The sequence below is a fragment of the Osmerus mordax genome, chromosome 21, assembly GCF_038355195.1.
Source record: "Osmerus mordax isolate fOsmMor3 chromosome 21, fOsmMor3.pri, whole genome shotgun sequence".
NCBI classification, from domain to species: domain Eukaryota; kingdom Metazoa; phylum Chordata; class Actinopteri; order Osmeriformes; family Osmeridae; genus Osmerus; species Osmerus mordax.
The window spans coordinates 13,429,938-13,449,937 of record NC_090070.1 but is presented as its reverse complement, the minus strand read 5'-3'; the positions used below and the strand labels follow the sequence as shown (position 1 = coordinate 13,449,937).

The 20,000-nt window shown below is 49.2% G+C and overlaps 4 protein-coding genes and 1 long non-coding RNA gene across 5 annotated transcripts in view; 1 reads left to right on the top strand and 4 right to left on the bottom strand.

Annotated features, from left to right (window-relative positions):
- Positions 1–144: 144 nt before the first annotated feature.
- LOC136965072 (ADP-ribosylation factor-binding protein GGA2-like) lies at positions 145–8,392 on the bottom strand. Its single transcript, XM_067259066.1, has 17 exons — positions 8,333–8,392; positions 7,593–7,677; positions 5,876–5,951; positions 5,040–5,138; positions 4,586–4,709; positions 4,333–4,433; positions 3,841–3,921; positions 3,469–3,585; positions 3,127–3,337; positions 2,777–2,956; positions 2,472–2,518; positions 2,186–2,310; positions 1,719–1,819; positions 1,387–1,556; positions 1,176–1,286; positions 384–1,082; positions 145–329 (listed from the first exon to the last, which is right to left on the bottom strand). Exons 1-16 carry the CDS (start codon positions 8,373–8,375, stop codon positions 972–974), a joined length of 1,782 nt encoding a protein of 593 aa, XP_067115167.1. The 5' UTR covers positions 8,376–8,392; the 3' UTR covers positions 145–329; positions 384–971.
- A 341-nt stretch (positions 8,393–8,733) lies between these two features.
- Positions 8,734–13,191, bottom strand: ears2 (glutamyl-tRNA synthetase 2, mitochondrial). The gene is made up of 10 exons (XM_067259072.1): positions 12,718–13,191; positions 12,453–12,608; positions 12,063–12,252; positions 10,646–10,796; positions 10,012–10,333; positions 9,801–9,909; positions 9,521–9,680; positions 9,268–9,398; positions 9,044–9,179; positions 8,734–8,842 (listed from the first exon to the last, which is right to left on the bottom strand). Exons 1-10 carry the CDS (start codon positions 12,962–12,964, stop codon positions 8,741–8,743), a joined length of 1,704 nt encoding a protein of 567 aa, XP_067115173.1. The 5' UTR covers positions 12,965–13,191; the 3' UTR covers positions 8,734–8,740.
- A 580-nt stretch (positions 13,192–13,771) lies between these two features.
- LOC136965110 (lipopolysaccharide-induced tumor necrosis factor-alpha factor homolog) lies at positions 13,772–15,081 on the top strand. The gene is made up of 3 exons (XM_067259115.1): positions 13,772–13,824; positions 14,366–14,498; positions 14,594–15,081. Exons 1-3 carry the CDS (start codon positions 13,800–13,802, stop codon positions 14,700–14,702), a joined length of 267 nt encoding a protein of 88 aa, XP_067115216.1. The 5' UTR covers positions 13,772–13,799; the 3' UTR covers positions 14,703–15,081.
- Positions 15,082–15,132: 51 nt separating this feature from the next.
- On the bottom strand, positions 15,133–15,911 carry LOC136965113 (uncharacterized). The gene is made up of 2 exons (XR_010879275.1): positions 15,576–15,911; positions 15,133–15,469 (listed from the first exon to the last, which is right to left on the bottom strand). It is a non-coding gene; the product is annotated as an uncharacterized lncRNA (long non-coding RNA).
- Positions 15,912–16,141: 230 nt separating this feature from the next.
- mslnb (mesothelin b) overlaps positions 16,142–20,000 on the bottom strand; it is a 29,262-nt gene continuing 25,403 nt past the window's right edge. The window contains exons 53-60 of the mRNA XM_067258977.1: positions 19,847–19,905; positions 19,600–19,720; positions 19,261–19,457; positions 18,152–18,307; positions 17,652–17,785; positions 17,037–17,176; positions 16,817–16,911; positions 16,142–16,450 (exon numbers count right to left, since the gene is read on the bottom strand). Of these exons, the coding sequence (XP_067115078.1) occupies positions 16,142–16,450; positions 16,817–16,911; positions 17,037–17,176; positions 17,652–17,785; positions 18,152–18,307; positions 19,261–19,457; positions 19,600–19,720; positions 19,847–19,905 (1,211 nt within the window). The remainder of the gene's footprint in view (positions 16,451–16,816; positions 16,912–17,036; positions 17,177–17,651; positions 17,786–18,151; positions 18,308–19,260; positions 19,458–19,599; positions 19,721–19,846; positions 19,906–20,000) is intronic.

The following is a 20,000-nucleotide window of genomic DNA, read 5'->3' as shown; positions in this document are numbered from 1 at the left end:
GCACTTTATCCACCCCCACCCCCCACCCCCGTACACACACGTCCTGTGATCCATGTCTTGTTATTACATATGTGTTACACACATTTATGGAATAATAATTGTGTATTTTAATCTGCTGATGTCAATAAATAATAATGAACATGCCTGAGATAAAAATGTTTATTAATGAGCTCATAGAAGAACCTGAGACACACACACACTTCCTTGTTCAGCAGTCAGGTGACCAAACAGGTCTTGCTGATTGGCTAAAGAGCTTCCCCAACTTGTCTCTCTGGTAACAGGGGTTTTGGCATCAAAGCGTAGTCATGCAGAGATACGCAGACACCCCTCTTCATACACACACACACACACACACACACACACACACACACACACACACACACACACACACACACACACACACACACACAGTACCAAAAGGCATAGAAAGAGATGCCAGGCAGACTGAACAGCAGGATGAACACTTCAGATATTAAATAAATAGATGTTGATCTCAGAGCTCTACAAGTCTGCTAGGAGTTACACACACACGGTTGTTTCCAGAGCATGACTTCATGAAGTTTCCAATACTGTCTTCATTTGAGCTTTTCAGTTTGTGGAAGATCCTAGAACCTGCTTGGCGCGGTTCTGAAAGGTTCTGCTTGGATTCTAGAAGGTTCTTTGGGTGTTCTGGACGATCTGGTCAGGGTTCAAGAAGGGTCAAGGTACAGGTTTTGGAGAATCAGAGTTCAGAGTTCTAGAAGGGTCAGGTCAGGGTTCTAGAAGGGTCGGGTCAGAGGTCAGGGTTCTATAAGGTCAGGTCAGGGTTCTAGAAGGGTCAGGTCAGTTTTCTAGAAAGGTTAGAGGTTAGGGTTCTATAAAGATCAGGGTTCTAGAAGAGTCCGTTCAGTGTTCGAGAAGGGTCAGGTCAGGGTTCAAGAAGGATCAGATTTCAGGATTCTAGAAGGGTCAGTGGTCAGGGTTCTAGAGTTCTAGAGTCCGACCCAGCAGGACCAGTCTGGAAGCTCCTCCAGCTCCCCGGTCTCTCTGAGCAGCTGGTTGCCATGGAGAAGAGACACTCTGTACCGCAGACGCACCTTACGCTGGGGGGGGGGGGGGGGGGGAGTGCACTGTTACACTCTGTCTGGATAGAATATTCATTTACCCTGGCCAATAGCAAACCACTTTCTACTCACCCTCTGGGGATTGGCCAATAGCAGTATCTGGGAGAGAGAGGCAGGGGGGAGGAAAGGCTTGTAGGAGGGCAGGTCCTGGCCAGGCGAGGGCTGCAGCTTCACCTGCATTGTCTGATTTGAGGAGGAAGGTGTCAATCAAAACAGACAGGATGGTGCCACTATAGGAAGGGTCTGATGAAATACAGGGTCGTTGGTCAGCTGACGTTGTTACCTTGGGAACAGCGGCCTGGAACATGAAGTCTTTCACAGGAAGAGGGGAAGTGTTCACCATGGAGACGATCACCACGGCAACGTTTGAGTGTCCTGGGGGCGTGTCCTTGGCAAAATGGAGGGAGACATGGACCCCGCTCTGGTCGAAAACCGTGATTGGCTCCAGTCGACCTATCAGAGACAACCAGGAGGAAGAAATTATCTGAAGGGGGATGTTGTGCAATCACATTTATTTATTTCCATCACATCAACTTGATTTTAATTCCATTTAATCTTTTATAAAATGTATTTTAACAAACATTTATATATTTCATGAAAATGTTATGAACTTACTAGGTCTAATGGACTCCAGAGGAACATAGATATCTGCTAGAGACACCCTCATTGGCTGGCTAGATCCTGACAAACTGATTGGTTGAGTCGGAGGAACCGCCCTTTAAAGAGAAGAGCCAATCAGGTGGGAATGGGTATAAATAAATGAACGAATGAAAACCCTTGATGTTTCCCTCTCTGTCACTCTTCTCATCCCTCTCTTCATTCTTCCCTCCTCCTCTGCCTCCTTTCTCTCCCCCTTTTCCCTCTCTATCTCTCTTCACCCTGCCCTCTCTCTCTCTTCACCCTGCCCTCTCTCTCTCTCTTCACCCTGCCCTCTCTCTCTCTTCACCCTGCCCTCTCTCTCTTCACCCTGCCCTCTCTCTCTTCACCCTGCCTTCTCTATCTCTCTTCACCCTGCCCTCTCTCTCTCTTCACCCTGCCCTCTCTCTCCCCCTCACTCCTGCTCCCCCACTCCCCCTCCTCACCAGCAGTCTTCCCAGGACCCGCTCCCTTCTCCACCTCGAGCCACCAGGCAGGGCTCTCTCCTTCTGGACACCCCCGCCCTGCAGTGGGCCCCCTCTCCAGCCTGCTCAGACACAGAGCCACAGAGCTAGAAGGGGGGAATCATAGATTATAATACTATCTTTGTATTTCAGTATATTGTTTATTTTTAAAAACAACTATGATTTGGGACAACACTCAAATGAAAATAAATTCAAAATATCACCGTGAAAACAGTGTGTGTTGTAAAGGCTCAGCTGGCTCAGTTACCTGCTGCCAGTCTCCTGAGCTGGACCTGACGCTCCCATCATCCAGACCTGAGAGAGAGAGAGAGAGAGAGAGAGAGGGGGAGAGAGGAAGAGAGAGGGAGGGAGAGAGAGGGAGGAGAGAGGGAGAAATGAGAGGGGGAGATGAGAGGGGGAAAGATGAGAGGGGGAGAGATGAGAGGGGGAGAGAGGAAGAGAGGGAGAGGGAGGGAGACGGAGAGAGAGGGAGGAAGAGAGAGGGGGGAGAGGGGGAGAGAGAGGCAGAAAGACAGAGAGATAGAGTGAAAGAGAAAGCATCTCCACACCTACCCAGAGTGTTGAGTTCTTCTTCCAGACTGAGAAGGTTGCTTTCCAGCCGAGGGCGGGAGGTAGGAGGGGGGAGGGGGGAAGAGAGGGGGAGGAGGCTGGAGGGGTGAGGAGCGAAGACTGAGTCCAGAGATGACAAGTCTATAAGGTGGTAACTCTTTATCTCTTTGGGACTGAGGGAATCTGGAGAGAGAGGGGGTGGAGAGAGAGGGAGAGAAGGAGAAAGAGAGAGAGAGAGGGAGGGAGAGAGAGAGGGGGTGGAGAGAGAGGGAGAAAGAGAGAGAGAGAGGGTGAACCCTTGTGGAGGAGAAGACAGGAAAACACACAGTCAGGATATAAAAACATCGACCAACCTCTGTTATCATGGCTACCGTTCTGCTTGGCCCCTACCCCCTCCCCCACATCCTTCCCATTGGTCGCCGCCCTGTCTCTGTAGGCATTCACCGCCTGCGTCAGCTCATCATTGGCCAAGAGGATCTGAGCCAGAGCCGAGTCATCGTCCACAGTGTCGCTGGCCAGGCGGAACAGGCTGGGCCTCAGCCTATCACAGCGCTCGTAGAGGGCCTGCAGGAAGGGGGCGGGGCCACCGTGCACACAGGTGTGTGAGGCGATGACATCAATGACACCAATGACATCAATATCTCCCACGCAGGCAGCGTGCACACACACACACACACACACACACACACACACACCTTCATGTGCAGTGTGGTGGCTCCAGAGTCCAGCAGAGTTCTGAGATCCCTGGTGCAGTGTTCCACCTCCTCCAGCACACACACACGCCTGGAGACCCTATCCACACGCTCCTGCTCCTGCACACACACACACACACACACACACACCAAGGTTGCTATAGTGAACTAAAAATAAGATGTGAACTGAAATAGACAGGGACCACAACTAAAGCAATATGTGGTTCCGCACAAACTAAAATAAAAAAAATGTAGTGTCCATTATTGTGGTTAGGTTGGCACTTCCATTCAAAATCCCCCTAAAATGATTGGGACTATTTTCGGCATACATCACAACCAAGTCACATTGTAAGGGGGTGGTGGGGGGGTCCTCACCTCTTTGATGGTATGCTTGATCAGTCTGTTGGCTGTTTGTAGGTCTTCAGCACGATTGCTGTTCAGTAACCTTGCCAGTAACTAACACACACCATCACACACACCATGTTATCGACAGAAAACAACCAGAAATTCACATTAATACATAGTAGTCACACCTACTCACCCTGACACACACACACACACACCCTGACACACCCTGACACACACACCCTGACACACACACCCTGACACACACACCCTGACACACACACCCTAACACACACACCCTGACACACACACCCTGACACACACACCTTGACACACACACCCTAACACACACACGCTAACACACACATCCTGACACACACACCCTGACACACACACCCTGACACACACACCCTGACACACACACCCTAACACACACACCCTAACACACACACCCTGACACACACACCCTGACACACACACCCTGACACACACACCCTGACACACACACCCTGACACACACACCTTGGCCTTGTCTTCCTGGTCAAAGACAGAGTCCTGGCCCCTTTTGGAGGGGGGGGGCATCACCATGGTGACTGGCAGCACAGGGTCCTTCTTCACCAGGCCTGAGCACACACACACACACACACACACAAGCATGCGCTATTTGTACGGCGCTTTAGATAGAAGAAAATATCAATGTAGAGAGTTCTACATAATGTTCTTCAGGGTTCTAGTGTTCTGCAGGGTTCTGCAGGGTTCTAGTGTTCCAGTGTACCTTGTTTCTTCAGCATGCTGTATGCCTCCTGGACCTTGGGCAGATCCTTCAGCCACACAGTCCAGCTGTACAGAACCTCTCTCACCTTCTCCTTCACCTGCTCTGGGCTCCACTGACCCAGGTACTGTTACCACAGGACAGACACACACACACACACACAGGACAGACACACACACACAGGACAGAGACACACACACACACACACAGGACAAACACACACACACACACACAGGACAGACACACACACACAGGACAGACACACACACACACACACACAGGACAAGCACTCAAACACACACAACACAGAACTCTTCGTTAGAGTGACCACTCTTAAAAGTCCTGTGGTCGGTCCATCATGGTCATCATCTCAGTTCAGCTCTAATCTACTCAATGTATTAAGATTCCTTTAGGGTTAGGTGTCACTGCAAGTTTAAGGGTCAGGGGTCAGGGCTACCTTGGGAGAGAGGACTTTAATCATCTCGTTGAGGAAGCGGAACTTGGTGGCCTCGCTGTGGAACCGCTGGCCACAGTTGTTCATACAAGCCTCCAGAACCTGGAGAACACAGGAGAACACTGGCATGAGACACACACACACAGGAACAGGAAGTGATGTGAGGGTTCTACAGGAAGTGATTTAGTGTCTGCACGATCCAAACTGGAAGTTAAACGACCTTACATTAACCATCACATGACTATCAAGAGACAAAATTACTGATTACCATGACGACAAAAGATAACCATGACAACCCTGTGGTGAGCATGTGATTGGGAAACACTGTAATGTTGGGAAGATCAGCCTTGACAATTAGCCAGTTAGCCAGGTGTTTCTGGTGTGTGTGTGTGCATGTGTTTCTGGTGTGTGTGTGTGTTTCTGGTGTGTGTGTTTCTGGTGTGTGTGTGTGTTTCTGGTGTGTGTGTGTTTCTGGTGTGTGTGTGTGTTTATGGTTTGTGTGTGTGTGTGTGTTTATGGTGTGTGTGTTTCTGGTGTGTGTGTGTGTGTGTGTTATGGTGTGTGTGTGTGTTTCTGGTGTGTGTGTGTTTATGGTGTGTGTGTGTGTGTGTTTCTGGTGTGTGTGTGTGTGTTTCTGGTGTGTGTGTGTGTGTGTTTATGGTGTGTGTGTGTGTGTGTGTGTTTCTGGTGTGTGTGTGTGTTTCTGGTGTGTGTGTGTGTGTTTCTGGTGTGTGTGTGTGTGTGTGTGTGTGTTTCTGGTGTGTGTGTGTGTGTTTATGGTGTGTGTGTGTGTGTTTCTGGTGTGTGTGTGTTTCTGGTGTATGTGTGTGTGTTCTTACAGTGAGAGCTTGCAGAGCCTCTCTGGCTTGAGGAGACTGGATCTTGTGCGCCAGCAGTCTGGTAGCTACCTGGGGACTAAAGATACACACCTACAGTATATATATACACACTGTATACACACACCTACAGTATATATATATACACACACTGTACACACACACCTACAGTATATATATACACACTGTATACACACACCTACAGTATATATATATACACACTGTATACACACACCTACAGTATATATATACACACTGTATACACACACCTACAGTATATATATATACACACTGTATACACACACCTACAGTATATATATACACACTGTATACACACACCTACAGTATATATATATATATATATACACACTGTATACACACACCTACAGTATATATATACACACAGTATACACACACCTACAGTATATATATATACACACACTGTATACACACACCTACAGTATATATATATATACACACACTGTATACACACACCTACAGTATATATATACACACACTGTATACACACACCTACAGTATATATATATATATACTGTATACACACACACCTACAGTATATATATATACACTGTATACACACACCTACAGTATATATATATATATACTGTATACACACACCTACAGTATATATATATAAACTGTATACACACACCTACAGCATATATATATACTGTATACACCAGTGGCGGCTGCTGGTCTTTCAAAGAGGGGAAGCTCATTTTCGGCCTACTTCCTACATTTTTTTTATTTATTTGGCTATTCACTGGATAGTTCATCCCTACGACCTAGCCTACTGAATGAATGAACGAATGATCTAACAAAACAATATTAATCAAGGAGGAAATGTGGAAATTAGGTTCAACTGAAACAAGGAACGTGGTGTATAATTGTATGAAATGTATGATCAAGCAAATACCAAGAAATAGGTTGCTGCAGCTTCGGTGACTTTTTGTAGTACAAAATTACTGTCAATCAAAAGGAGATGCAGTCTTTCGACAGACCCTCCAATCATCACGCAGAAGCCCAGCGTCCAGGCCAGCCCACTCCTCCATTCACCCCCAGAGACGCTGAGCGTCCGAGGCGGGACATAATCGCAGCATTTATCCAATGACCGTATAGTTTCGAAGCACTGAAAAAAACTGTTAAAAGCAGCCCCATTGAAGTCCATGGAAGCTGAGCTTCAACAGGGAAATGCACTGTGGCGCTACGGGAATGTATGAGAAGGAAATCAGTCAGTCGACCTGCTAATATATGTAGCTGATTCTGAATGAACTCGTCTTCGATATGAACGTGTTCTAACGCATTTAAAATGTTAACACAATAGTAAATATTTCACCATTTATTTTTTTGAAATTTTAGGGGACGCTGAGCTTCCATTGCAGTCTTAAAGAAATCGCCACTGATATACACACAGGGGGGAATGTCCCTGTACTTACTGTAAATCGCTCTGGATAAGACCGTCTGCTAAATGTAAATATATATACTGTATACACACACACCTACAGTATTGTATATACATACACATACCATGTTACAGACACCCACACACACACACCCTGTTCTGGCCCTCTCAGACATGTCACACTACTGTGACACAACTCAGCTGCTGTCTGTCTGTCTGCTACCTGCCTGTCTGTCAGTCAGCTACCTGTCTGTCAGTCAGCTACCTGTCTGTTTGCCCACTCCCTCCCTGCCTCACCCATCTGTGTGTGTGTTGACCAGCTGGTAGAATCCCTGGATGCAGTCCCATCTGAGCTCTAGGTTGGAGGGGTCTGTGGCTTGGTCTGGGGGGGGAGAGAGAGAGAGAGGCAGAGCGAGATGAAGATGAGAGACAAGACTTTTGCATTTCAGTAAATTAGGGGTTATCTGGAGGTGTACAACCGGAAACGCACTCGCGCAGCTGTGCCTCTTGAGCACAACATGCGCGGGGTCTTCACAACAACGAAACGCTGAAGTTACAGGGACAGGGGGACGGGGTAATATCGGTTGAAGCGCATGCACGACGGGGCGCACCGTAGAACTTCCTGTTCCAAATATGATATAGCTAGATGTCGTGAACAAAACCTCGTTTACGAAATCAAATCTTCAAAACCAACTCATGCGTAAAGGAATAGAGGAAATGGTGCGATGGTTGTAATCACATGGTAAAGAGTTTTATAACAAGGTGTCCAACGTCATAAGACGATGCAAAACTTTGTTGGCGAATTGTCAGCTGACAACTATGTTGGCAGACGTCTGCAGACAGAACTTCCTCAATTCACGCGCACTTGTTATTGAATATAATATCTTACTCATGTTCAACAGTAGGTTCAGCAAATAACTTATTCTAATCAAGTCTCGGTCCATATACGATTTGTCAGACAAAACAACACATTTCAAAACAAAAAGGGGAAATGAACAACTTGTCAGAAGTTTTACTGCGGTTTAATTTTCACTTACTGAGCCACGACTCTAACGTGTCTCCGCTGTCGCCCGTCGCCATGGCCGTAGCCTACAGTCTACTACTTTAAACCGTCTCTCCGAACAGCAGTGTCAACTCGCGAGCCCAACCCAGCGCGCGACATGTGACTCCCGTTCCGCCAAGTCTGAAGTCAGACGTTTAACCCCACCTTCTAGCTAAGGCATGACAGAAAACGTTCGAAACGGATGAACGGTTTAAACTTGTAAACAAAAGAGGAAATACGGTTGTGGTTTTTCGCAGAAGTCACACTTTAGACTATGAAATGCCACACAAATATCACGTTCAGATGAATATCACGGGATACGCACGAGCCCCAAACACTACAGTGAAACTTTAACTTTCATACAAACACCAAAACCAACTAAATACGTTTTTTTTGGTAAGTTTTATTGAGTTTGAGTCTGTGAGAGTTGCAGAAGTTTCTGGAAGCGATGTGTGACTTCTGAGGGGCCGAGACAAACCATCATCTCTGCTACACTGGGGCCTTGCTGTGGGGAGAGAGAGGGGGGTGGGAGGGGGTAGAGAGGGGGTAGGATTTAGAGAGCAGAGCGGAGAGAGGGAGGAGGTAGAGGAGAGAGAGGGAGGTAGAGGAGATGGAGGGATGAGAGAAAGGGGTCAGGCAAAAAGCTCTACGTCACATGGTATCTGTTCCACCTCTAGTGTGTATGTGTGTGTGTGTGTGTGTGTACCTGCAGACCGCTGAGAGCTAGGCGCAGCAGCTTCATGGTGTCTCTGTACTTGGTTCTTCTGGTCTTCTGAGACAGAGCCTTAAGCTCCGCCCCCAGGGGCTCCACCGACCACTGACCTCCCTGCTCTTCCACCAACCTAGATACACACCATAATACTCAATACTGTATACTCAGTGTGTGCGTGTATATGTGTGTGTGTATATGTGTGTGTGTATGTGACCCACCGCTGTGCCAGAGAGGCGATGTGTCCAGGCTCTGGGCTGAGTGCTGCCACCTGCTGGAGGGAAAGGGCGGGGCGCAGCCACAGGTAGCTGTACTGAGGAGACAGCAGCTCTGACAGGGAGCAGATATGACCCTGGGGGGGGATTAGGAGAGACAAGAAGAGGAGTGAGGGATGGAGGGATGAGAAGAAGAGAGACAATCTCAGGAACATTGGGTGAATGAGTGGGGCGTGTGTGATATCATTGTCGTGGTTACCTTTCGCAGGTGGAGAATGCGTGTGATGTAATCCATGTGGAGCACTTCCTGTTCCACTTCCTGGATCTGGGTTCCGTAGGCCTGCTGGACACGCCCCCGGAGATCCTTCACCAGCCAATCACAGCGCTGCTCATCCTCGATCAGCCGCTGCAGGTGGATCCTGGAGATAAGACAGGTTACTATGGAGACGGAGGGGTATGTGAGTGTGATTTGAGAGAGAGTATATACATGTGTGTGTGTGAGTGAGAGTGTGTGTGTGTATACATGTGTGTGTGTGTACCTGCTGAACTCAGGTAGTTTGTTCAGGTCCAGTAGGGCAGAGTGGGTGGTGATCTTAGAAGGGTTGAAATCTGAGACCAGCTCCTGCAAGCTGCGGCCCATACGATGAGCTGAAACACAGACACCAGATCACACACACATCACACAAACCCAAGCCTGACCTCCCCCCCCCCCCCTCCTCACAGGTGAAGCCAGACCCCCCCCCTCCTCACAGGTGAAGCCAGACCCGCAGTGTGTGATGGTGTCCAGCAGGGCCTCAGGCAGGACTCCCTCTGCCTGGTACCTCTGGACGCTCACGTCTCCCTGCCTCTTGGACAGCTTGCTGCCGTCCTGGTTGGCCAGCAGGGGCAGGTGGGCGTAAGTGGGCGGGGCCTGGCCCAGGGCGTGGTGCAGCAGCAGGTGTTTGGGGGTAGAGATGAGCCACTCAGAGCCTCGCAGAACATGGGTCACCCCCATCAGGTGGTCGTCCAGCACGCTGGCCAGGTGGTAGGTGGGGAAGCCGTCCGCCTTCAGCACGACCGGGTCTCCTTCTACCTGACACACAGGTATGATATACACACAAACACACACACACACACACACACACACAGGTATGATATACACCCAGACACACTCACATAGGTATGATATACACACACACACACAGGTATGATATACACCCAGACACACACACATAGGTATGATATACACCCAGACACACAGGTATGATACACACACACACACACACACACACACACACACACACAGGTATGCTATACACACACACACAGACACACACAGGTATGCTATACACACACACAGACACACACAGGTATGCTATACACCCTCCCTCCCTGGCTGTCTAACCTGAGCCACCTCGTGTCGTGTCCACCCAAACACCAGGTCCTGGAAGGGTTCCACCCCTGGTTCTAAACGGAACCTGATGACGTGAGGAACCTCCTGAGAGAGCCTGTCCTCCACCTGCTCAGCTCGCAGGTGCCTGCACCGGTTATCATAACTGACACACACACACACACACACACCCTTATTAAAACCATACCGTGAGGGGGGTGGGGGTGTACCGTGGTGTGTGTGTGTGTGTACGGGACTGCACCTGACTACATCCAGTCTCTCCTCAAGCCTTACACCCCCACCTGCCACCTACGGTCTTCTTCTGACAACCGTCTGGTGATCCCACCGCTTCTCCTGTCTGGCCCCCCAATGGTGGAATCAACTCCCCACCCCATCAGAGACACTGACTGTCTCCCCACCTTCAAGAAAAGGCTCAAGACGCACTTGTTCCGGGAGTACAACGGTATTTAGGAATGATTTGCTGGACCTGATGTTAGCTTCCTCCAGGAACACAATGACTCTTACTGAGGGACTTGTTGCTCTTGTTGGTTAGCTGTAACTGACTTAACCCTTGTGTTATCTTCGGGTCATTCTGACCCATCAGTCATTGTGACCCACCGTCACCATAACTTTACCGCATACAAAAACAAAGTGAAGCATTTTCTTTTAACTATTGGGCTGTCTCAGATCCCCCACAATGCAAAGGTTAAAAGAAAATTATTTTTATTTGTTTTTGTATTGGGTAAACACAACGATGGTTCATTATGAATCTTTGGGTCATGTGACCCGAAGGCAGCACAAGGGTTAACATCTTGTACTCGCTTATTGTTATATATTATTGTTGCTTGCTTTTCTACAGGTACACTTGCACTTTTGAGGTTTGTGTTGTTTAATTTGTAACTGGTTTAACTACATGCTCTTATGGTTCTACCCATTGGCACTTATTTGCTTTTCACAAAGTATGATTCATGTTTGGCTACTCGCAATGTTTGGGGCTATCTTGTTGTTATGATCAGTGACCTATGTACTTTTGTAAAGCTCTCTCTTGGAAGTCGCTTTGGATAAAAGCGTCTGCTAAATGAATAAATGTAAATGTGTACCGTGATGTATGTGTGTGTGTGTACCGTAGTGTATGTGTGTGTACCATGGTGTATGTGTGTGTGTGTGTGTGTGTGTACCGTGGTGTATGTGTGTGTGTGTGTACCGTGGTGTCTGTGTGTGTGTGTACCGTGGTGTCTGTGTGTGTGTGTGTACCGTGGTGTCTGTGTGTGTGTGTGTACCGTGGTGTCTGTGTGTGTGTGTGTACTGTGGGGTCTGTGTGTACCGTGGTGTCTGTGTGTGTGTGTGTACTGTGGGGTCTGTGTGTGTGTGTGTACCGTGGGGTCTGTGTGTGTGTGTACCGTGGGGTCTGTGTGTGTGTGTGTGTGTGTACCGTGGGGTCTGTCCCTGTCGTACAGCTTCTCTCTTCAGCAGCTCCAGGCGCTGAACACTGCAGAAACAGCGGTAGGCGTGGCCTGACTGCACTAGCCTATCAGCAGCCTCAACATAGAGTGGCAGCCTATGGGACTGCAGGTAGGGCCCATAAGCCCCGCCTCCACGGGGACTCTCATCTGGAGGGATACCTGGGGGGGGAGAGTGAAGAGGATGGAGATTAGAGTATATTATTTAAAAGCACAAGATCAAATACCAAAAGATGTTCAATGTACCTGCCAATAGTACCACTGTGTGTGTGTGTGTGTGTGTGTGTGTGTGTGTGTGTGTGTGTGTGTGTGTGTGTGTGTGTGTGTGTGTGTGTGTGTGTGTAGGTATGTCTGTCTCTTACCGGCCCACTCCAGCATGTCTTCAATAGACTCCGCCGCCCCCGGTACTAGCCGTGTCCGGTCCGTGTCTTCCATGCGCAGGATAAACGTTCCTCCGTACTTCTTCGCGAACAGGTAGTTGTACAACGCAGTGCGGAGCCCGCCCAGGTGAAGCAGCCCTAGAGCCAGACGGTCAACAGACGGTTATAAACGGCACATTCGGAGATGTATAACGATCAAACCGCTGGAGTTGGAGACTAAACGGAGTCGTCACGTGCTGGTTCTTACCTGTGGGACTCGGGGCGAACCGAACCCTGACTTTCGTAGGTGACTCGGTAGAAGTGCGTCTCACCGAGGGGACTGTGCACCTGAGGTCCGACCGCCGGTTCCCTATGCGGTGTACTGACGGTGATGTGTTAGTCAGTGCCGGTGGACCGTGAACTCTTCGTACTGCTACATTAAGATAGCATCGCTTGCACGTTTCTAGGAGGAAGGCTCCGGTTTGCAGAACGGTAAACTGGAACGTGATCATCATACCGTAAACGTTACTGTTGAGGGCGCCGGACGATACAGAGAACCGAACCACAGTGACACAACACAGACACGCGGACTCTGCGTCAGCCGGGAATCGTCCTTGAGGGAATCATGTTCCTTAATATGTCCACAGAACGCACTCTACATCTGAGAAGTGTCGGCGAAATGTTGTTAAATATACAGATTAAAAACTCAACTGTGACCGTCAATTGTACTCCTCTATGTTGTTCAATGACGTTACGTGACTTCCGCTAAAGCGCAGCGATTTTCTTTCTTCAAAATAAAAGTCCCCGTGAAACTCGTGAAGGGTGTTGGTCTAACGATAACCATGGCAACAACTGCAACCGTGTGTGTGTGTTGGGGGGGGGGGCGGGGGGGGGGGGCAAGAAAGACGGGGCCTAAGGCTAACCAGATTAAGTAGGACCATGTGCTTCTCATTTCAGGGAGAGACTGAGACTGAGACTGTGAGAGACATGACACACTCACAAATACTCTCACACACTCTCACACACTAATACACACTCACACACACACAGCACACACACATTCTCTGTCTTACACTCAGGCTGTAACAGAGTTATGTCTCGTGTTTCTAGTGAATGGAATCAGGAAACACAGGAGAGTTTCTTCCAAAGCTACTGTCCAGAGTCCTAACGCTGCAGAGGGGCTGAGGGAGGGAGGGAAGGAGCGAGGGAGAGAGAGGGGGAAGGAGAGAGGGAGAGAGAGAGAGAGAGAGAGAGAGAGAGGAAGGGAGGGAGAGAGAGAGGGAGAGGTGACAGTTCTTTTCTTCCTGTCAGTTGGTCAAAATACAGAACCCTGAATCCACGGAGTTGTTCATGGCGAACTCACAGATTCCTGCAGGTCAGTGTCTGTTTTCTGGTGAACTTGTTATATATCAAGTCACACCTGTTTTTCTGCTTTTTACCATCTCCTCACCTCTCCTCACCTCTCCTCTCTCTCCTCCCTCTCCTCTCTTCCCTCTCCTCTCTCTCCTCTCTCTCCTCTCTTCCCTCTCTCCTCTCTCTCCTCTCTTTCCTCTCCTTTCTTTCCTCTCTTCCCTCTCTTCTCCTCTCTTCCCTCTTCTCTCTTCCCTCTCCTCTCTCTCCTCTCCTCTCTCTCCTCTCCTCTCTCTCCTCTCTTCCCTCTTCTCTCTTCCCTCTCCTATCTCTCCTCTCTCTCTCCTCTCTCTCTTCTCTCTCTCCTCTCTTCCCTCTTCTCTCTTCCCTCTTCCCTCTCCTCTCCTCTCTCTCCTCTCTTCCCTCTTCTCTGTCCTCTCTCTCCTCTCCTCTCTTCCCTCTTCTCTCCTGTTCTATTCTCTTCCTTTATTTTGGATTACATTCTAATGTCCACTTTCCTATTGTATTCTATTCACTGCATATTAAATCTTGCCCCCCCCCCCCAGTGCCCCTGGGCCCCCTGTCCTCCAGCCCGGTGCAGGTCACCTGCCCCTCCTGTCAGCAGGTGGTCATCTCCCAGGTGGACTATTCTGCCGGCCTGCTTACTTACCTCTTCTGTGGAGGCCTGTTCCTATGCGGGTACACGCGTGTGTGTGGTCTGTGTGTGTAGAAGTGTGTGCGTGTGTGTGTGTGTGCGAGTGTGTGTGTAACCAGTCTCTCCTCTGCTCCCCCAGGTTTGTGCTGGGTTGCTGTCTCATTCCCTTCTGTGTGGACCGCCTCCGCAATGCCCAACACTCCTGCCCCGCCTGCAAGGCCCTGCTGGGGGTCCACAAGCGCTTATAACCTGGACAGGCATTACAACTTCCCTGGACAGGCATTAACATACACACAGACGTAATGTCTCCCTCCCTCCCCCCCTCACCATACCTTGAACACATGTTAAATCTGTCTAGGTACCTGCAAAGTCTCTCTCTCTCAGAAGAACCACATTAACCAGCATGCTTTGCTGAATGCAGCAATTTTGTGTGATATCTAATGAGTGACATGTTCCTCTTAATTTGATGACAGCTACATAATATAAGGAAGGTGGCAGTGACATCACAGAAGGACAGTGTTGATGTCATACTTACAGGAAGTTCTATAGTGTTTAACCCTTCATTTACCTTTTACACTTTATACGATTATATGAATCGTATAAATACCAGATTTCCAGGGCTTAAGGCTCCAGAAAGAGGATTTCCATGAATACACAAAAAATAAAAAATACAAAACATTCGGCTTCCACAGATGGTATTATTATTATTATGAACAAAAGAAGAACAGGAAGAAGAAAACACAGCATACATAACAGAAGAAGATTTGTTCTGACAACAGAGGGTTTTTGTGAACTCTATATGGTTTTGTTTTTCATTTCCTTTGATTACAGTCTACATATATTATACTTCTGTAAATTTGAACAATTGAAAATCAAGTGTGTGATGAGGCTGTGACATCACTGAAGTGCGTGTACACGACAGGGCTGTGACATCACTGAAGTATGTGCAGGATGACGAGTGGGAGAAGAAAGGGGAGGAGGATCTGAGAGGGTGAGATTCTGCAAACTCCACTTCCTGCAGGACACAGAACACAACATCAATGAGAACACATCACAACGTCTAACTTAATCTAACAGTGAGAACGTTCTTGTGACCAAAACCAAGAGCAGAACCAACTCACCAGTAGTGGCATTAGATCCTGCAGTTGTGGTGGAACCAGCCGTTGAACCAGCTGTGGAACCAGCCGTGGTACCAGCCGTGGAACCAGCCGTTGAACCAGCAGTAGGTCCAGCGGTAGAACCAGCAGTAGGTCCAGCAGTAGGTCCAGCAGTAGAACCAGCAGTAGGTCCAGCAGTAGGTCCAGCAGTAGGTCCAGCAGTAGGTCCAGGAGTAGGTCCAGCAGTTGAACCAGCAGTAGAACCAGCAGTAGGTCCAGCAGTAGGTCCAGCAGTAGGTCCAGCAGTAGAACCAGCAGTAGGTCCAGCAGTAGGTCCAGGAGTAGGTCTAGCCGTTGAACCAGCAGTAGAACCAGCAGTAGGTCCAGCAGTAGGTCCAGCAGTAGAACCATCAGTAGGTCCAGCAGTTGAACCAGCAGTAGAACCAGCAGTAGGTCCAGCAGTAGGTCCAGCAGTAGGTCCAGCAGTAGAACCAGCAGTAGGTCCAGCAGTAGGTCCAGGAGTAGGTCCAGCCGTTGAACCAGCAGTAGAACCAGCAGTAGGTCCAGCAGTAGGTCCAGCAGTAGAACCATCAGTAGGTCCAGCAGTTGAACCAGCAGTAGAACCAGCAGTAGGTCCAGCAGTAGGTCCAGCAGTAGAACCAGCAGTAGAACCTGCAGTAGGTCCAGCAATAGGTCCAGCAGTAGATCCAGCAGTAGAACCAGCAGTAGAACCAGCAGTAGGTCCAGCAGTAGAACCAGCAGTAGAACCAGCAGTAGATCCAGCCATGGAACCCGTAGTGGAGGCCAGAGTGGTGTTGGGGATGAAGATGGTGGGTGTAGGGTCGGCTTTGCCCCCGGTCAGGCCCAGGCCCAGGGTGTCGAGGTCTGATTGGAACTGCCTGGAGACCCAGCTCTGGACCACACTCACATTCTCATAGCTGCTCAGCTGGGGCAGGTTGGACCCCAGCAGACCCTGCACCTCACTCACACTCAGGGCCTGCAGTTACACACACACACACACACACACACACACACACACACACGCACACGCACACACACACGCACACACACACACACACGCACACACACATACACACGCACACACACACACAAACGCACACACACATGCACACACACACATACACAAGCACACACACACAAAGTGAGTTTAACCAGTTCATCTTGCATGGACAGTGTCCAGACTGAGTCTGGTGTGTGTGTGTGTGTGTGTGTGTGTGTGTGTGTGTGTGTGTGTGTGTGTATACCAGGACAGTGTCTTGGCTGAGGCTGGTGAAGGTGGCCATGTCCATGCTGATGTTGGAGGCTGACAGACTCTTGATGTAGGAGGGGGTGGCGCCACCTGGAGGACAAACCAGGAACACACTCAGCTGGTCAAGACATGGAGGGTGAAGAGTGTCTGTGTGTAGAGGGTTCAGTATGTGTGTTTCTGTGTGTGTGTGTGTGTGTGTGTGTGTGTGTGTGTACCCAGGTATGGCTGTGTGAGCTGGTAGCTTGTGGGAGACACAGTTCCAGCTCTGCCTCTGGAGAAAGCAGATGTTGCGATGGTGAACAGAATGCTCTTCTTCTCTTGAGAGCAGGAAGCCTGGCTCAGCGCTGGGGCCTTGCTGCAGGGCACACAACATGTCTCCATCACATACAGAACATCACATGATCTAACCTCATCTCCTCACATCTCGTATTATAACATGTCATAACATCTTAGCACAAGTCCTCGCACCTCATAACATGTCATCACATATCCTTGTATCTCACATTTCCACTCAACCCTCAAAGAACAGAACATCTCTGGCTGGAATATTTACATTTACATTTACATTACATTTAGTCATTTAGCAGACGCTCTTATCCAGAGCGACTTACAGTAAGTACAGGGACATTCCCCCGAGGCAAGTAGGGTGAAGTGCCTTGCCCAAGGACACAACATCAGTTGGCATGACCGGGAATCGAACTGGCAACCTTCAGATTACTAGCCCGATTCCCTCACCGCTCAGCCACCTGACTCCCTCCAAATATCTCTCTCAGGATCCGAGATCCTACAGACCCCCCTTACCCCGACCTCCCTGACCCCTGACCCCTGACCTGAGGCTGTCTGGGGTGATGCTCTGCAGAACACTGGCGTCCAGGGAGCACAGATTGGCTCCTCCAATAGCAGTCAGCTCTGCACTGCCCAGGCTCCGCCCACTGCTCAGGTACTTGGAGATGATGGCCTTGGCCTGGAACACAGACACACACATTCAGTCATTTAGCAGACGCCCTTATCCAGAGCGACTTGCAGTAAGTACAGGGACACACACACAGGTAACTGTGTATTAGTAGTCATTAGTAGACCTGTGGCCCTGCAGCAACCAGCAGGCTCTACAGACACTACACCACATTAGAATATATTAAATATATATGTTTTGGCCTTTTTATGGCTTCATTAGACAGAGATAGGAAATGTATGCAAGAGAGAGAGGGTGCAGAAATGGCCTGAGCCTGCATCAAACACATTTTAACTATTATCCAAAGCAATATACAAGTGCTGACAGGCGCCAGATGAATGAAATGTAAGTGTGAGCCAGCCAGAACTGGTTGGTTACCATGGGAGCAGACCAGTCTCCGTCGGCAGGATTCATGAGGGCGGAGAGCGTGTCGATCTTGGTGATGTTCCACATGCTGATGTCATCACTAGTGGCCAGGCGGGAGGCGGGGCCGAGCACCTGGACGCTCATCTCTGGGATGGTGGGGGAGTAGGCCTGGAGACCAAGACATCACAACACTCAGCACTTCCTGTCTGAGACTAGGCTCCTCCCTCCTCCCTCCTCCCTCCTCTTCCCCTTCCCTCCCTCCTCCCCCATCCCATCCCCACACCCTGTCTGTGTTCAGTATGATGCTCAGGTGTTCCTACCTGTCTGTCTGTGTTCAGTATGATGCTCAGGTGTTCATACCTGTCTGAGTGTGTTCAGTATGATGCTCAGGTGTTCCTACCTGTCTGAGTGTGTTCAGTATGATGCTCAGGTGTTCCTACCTGTCTGAGTGTGTTCAGTATGATGCTCAGGTGTTCCTACCTGTCTGAGTGTGTTCAGTATGATGCTCAGGTGTTCCTACCTGTCTGAGTGTGTTCAGTATGATGTTCAGGTGTTCCTACCTGTCTGAGTGTGTTCAGTATGATGCTCAGGTGTTCCTACCTGTCTGAGTGTGTTCAGTATGATGCTCAGGTGTTCCTACCTGTCTGAGTGTGTTCAGTATGATGTTCAGGTGTTCCTACCTGTCTGAGTGTGTTCAGTATGATGCTCAGGTGTTCCTACCTGTCTGAGTGTGTTCAGTATGATGTTCAGGTGTTCCTACCAGTCTGAGTGTGTTCAGTATGATGTTCAGGTGTTCCTACCTGTCTGAGTGTGTTCAGTATGATGCTCAGGTGTTCCTACCTGTCTGAGTGTGTTCAGTATGATGCTCAGGTGTTCCTACCTGTCTGAGTGTGTTCAGTATGATGCTCATGTGTTCCTACCTGTCTGAGTGTGTTCAGTATTAATGCTCAGGTGTTCCTACCTGTCTGAGTGTGTTCAGTATGATGCTCAGGTGTTCCTACCTGTCTGAGTGTGTTCAGTATGATGCTCAGGTGTTCCTACCTGTCTGAGTGTGTTCAGTAAGATGCCCAGGTGTTCCTACCTGTCTGAGCTTGTTCAGTAAGATGCCCAGGTGTTCCTACCTGTCTGAGCTTGTTCAGTATGATGCCCAGGTGTTCTTCCTGGTCCACATTAGCAGTGATGGCTGCCAGGTTGTCCATCACCACGGCAACACTGAGGCAGCTGTTGAACTGGGCCACATCGTAGTCGAAGGGGAAGGTGTCATCGTTGATGATGATCTGGGTGATCTCCCCCACCATGCAGCCGTCCATCCTCGGATCTGGGGGGCACCAAACAACCAGTCAGACTGTGTTTACTGCAGTCAGACTGTGTTTATGACAGTCAGACTGTGTTTACTGCAATCAGACCATGTTTCCGAGAGAGCGGAGGGAGGGGGGATAAACAGAACAGCCAGCGTGTACCTATGGCCCGTTTGGTCAAGCTCTTGTTGGACTGGCGGATGGCAGTCTTTATCCTCTTCCTCTTCCACCGGCTCAGGCTGTTGTTGCTCAGGAAGGACTTCAGGAACGCACGCTTCGTCGCCTGGCAGAGGAACACAGTTTAACACTCATGCAGGTACACACACGTATGGCTACTCCTGTAGGGATTCAATTCAGTCTCATTCAAAATCCTGTTTCCCCTAACCCTAACACAAGCAGCCCCCCTCACCCTGTCGAATCGCTGGTAGAAGTTGCTGCTGAGGTAGAGGGGTAGAACGCCCAGATCATCTAGAGTCTTCCTGCCCCAGGAGGACGGGTTCCTGACAACAACAACAACAACAATAGCAACAACATCAATTACAACAACGACAACAAGCTGTCAA

Excerpts from the sequence above, each read along its gene's own strand:
- LOC136965110 (XM_067259115.1), top strand. The coding sequence starts at position 13,800 with ATGGCGAACTCACAGATTCCTGCAG. Across the intron at positions 13,825-14,365 it reads GAACTCACAGATTCCTGCAG|TGCCCCTGGGCCCCCTGTCC; the intron begins GTCAGTGTCTGT and ends CCCCCCCCCCAG. Across the intron at positions 14,499-14,593 it reads GGAGGCCTGTTCCTATGCGG|GTTTGTGCTGGGTTGCTGTC; the intron begins GTACACGCGTGT and ends CTGCTCCCCCAG.
- ears2 (XM_067259072.1), bottom strand. The coding sequence starts at position 12,964 with ATGATGATCACGTTCCAGTTTACCGTTCTGCAAACCGGAGCCTTCCTC. Across the intron at positions 9,399-9,520 it reads GCATTCTCCACCTGCGAAAG|GGTCATATCTGCTCCCTGTC; the intron begins GTAACCACGACA and ends ATCCCCCCCCAG. Across the intron at positions 8,843-9,043 it reads TAGCTCTCAGCGGTCTGCAG|CAAGGCCCCAGTGTAGCAGA; the intron begins GTACACACACAC and ends CTCTCCCCACAG.
- LOC136965072 (XM_067259066.1), bottom strand. The coding sequence starts at position 8,375 with ATGGCGACGGGCGACAGCGGAGACACGTTAGAGTCGTGGCTCA. Across the intron at positions 3,922-4,332 it reads ACCAGGAAGACAAGGCCAAG|TTACTGGCAAGGTTACTGAA; the intron begins GTGTGTGTGTCA and ends GGTGTGTGTTAG. Across the intron at positions 2,957-3,126 it reads CGGTAGCCATGATAACAGAG|ATTCCCTCAGTCCCAAAGAG; the intron begins GTTGGTCGATGT and ends CTCTCTCTCCAG.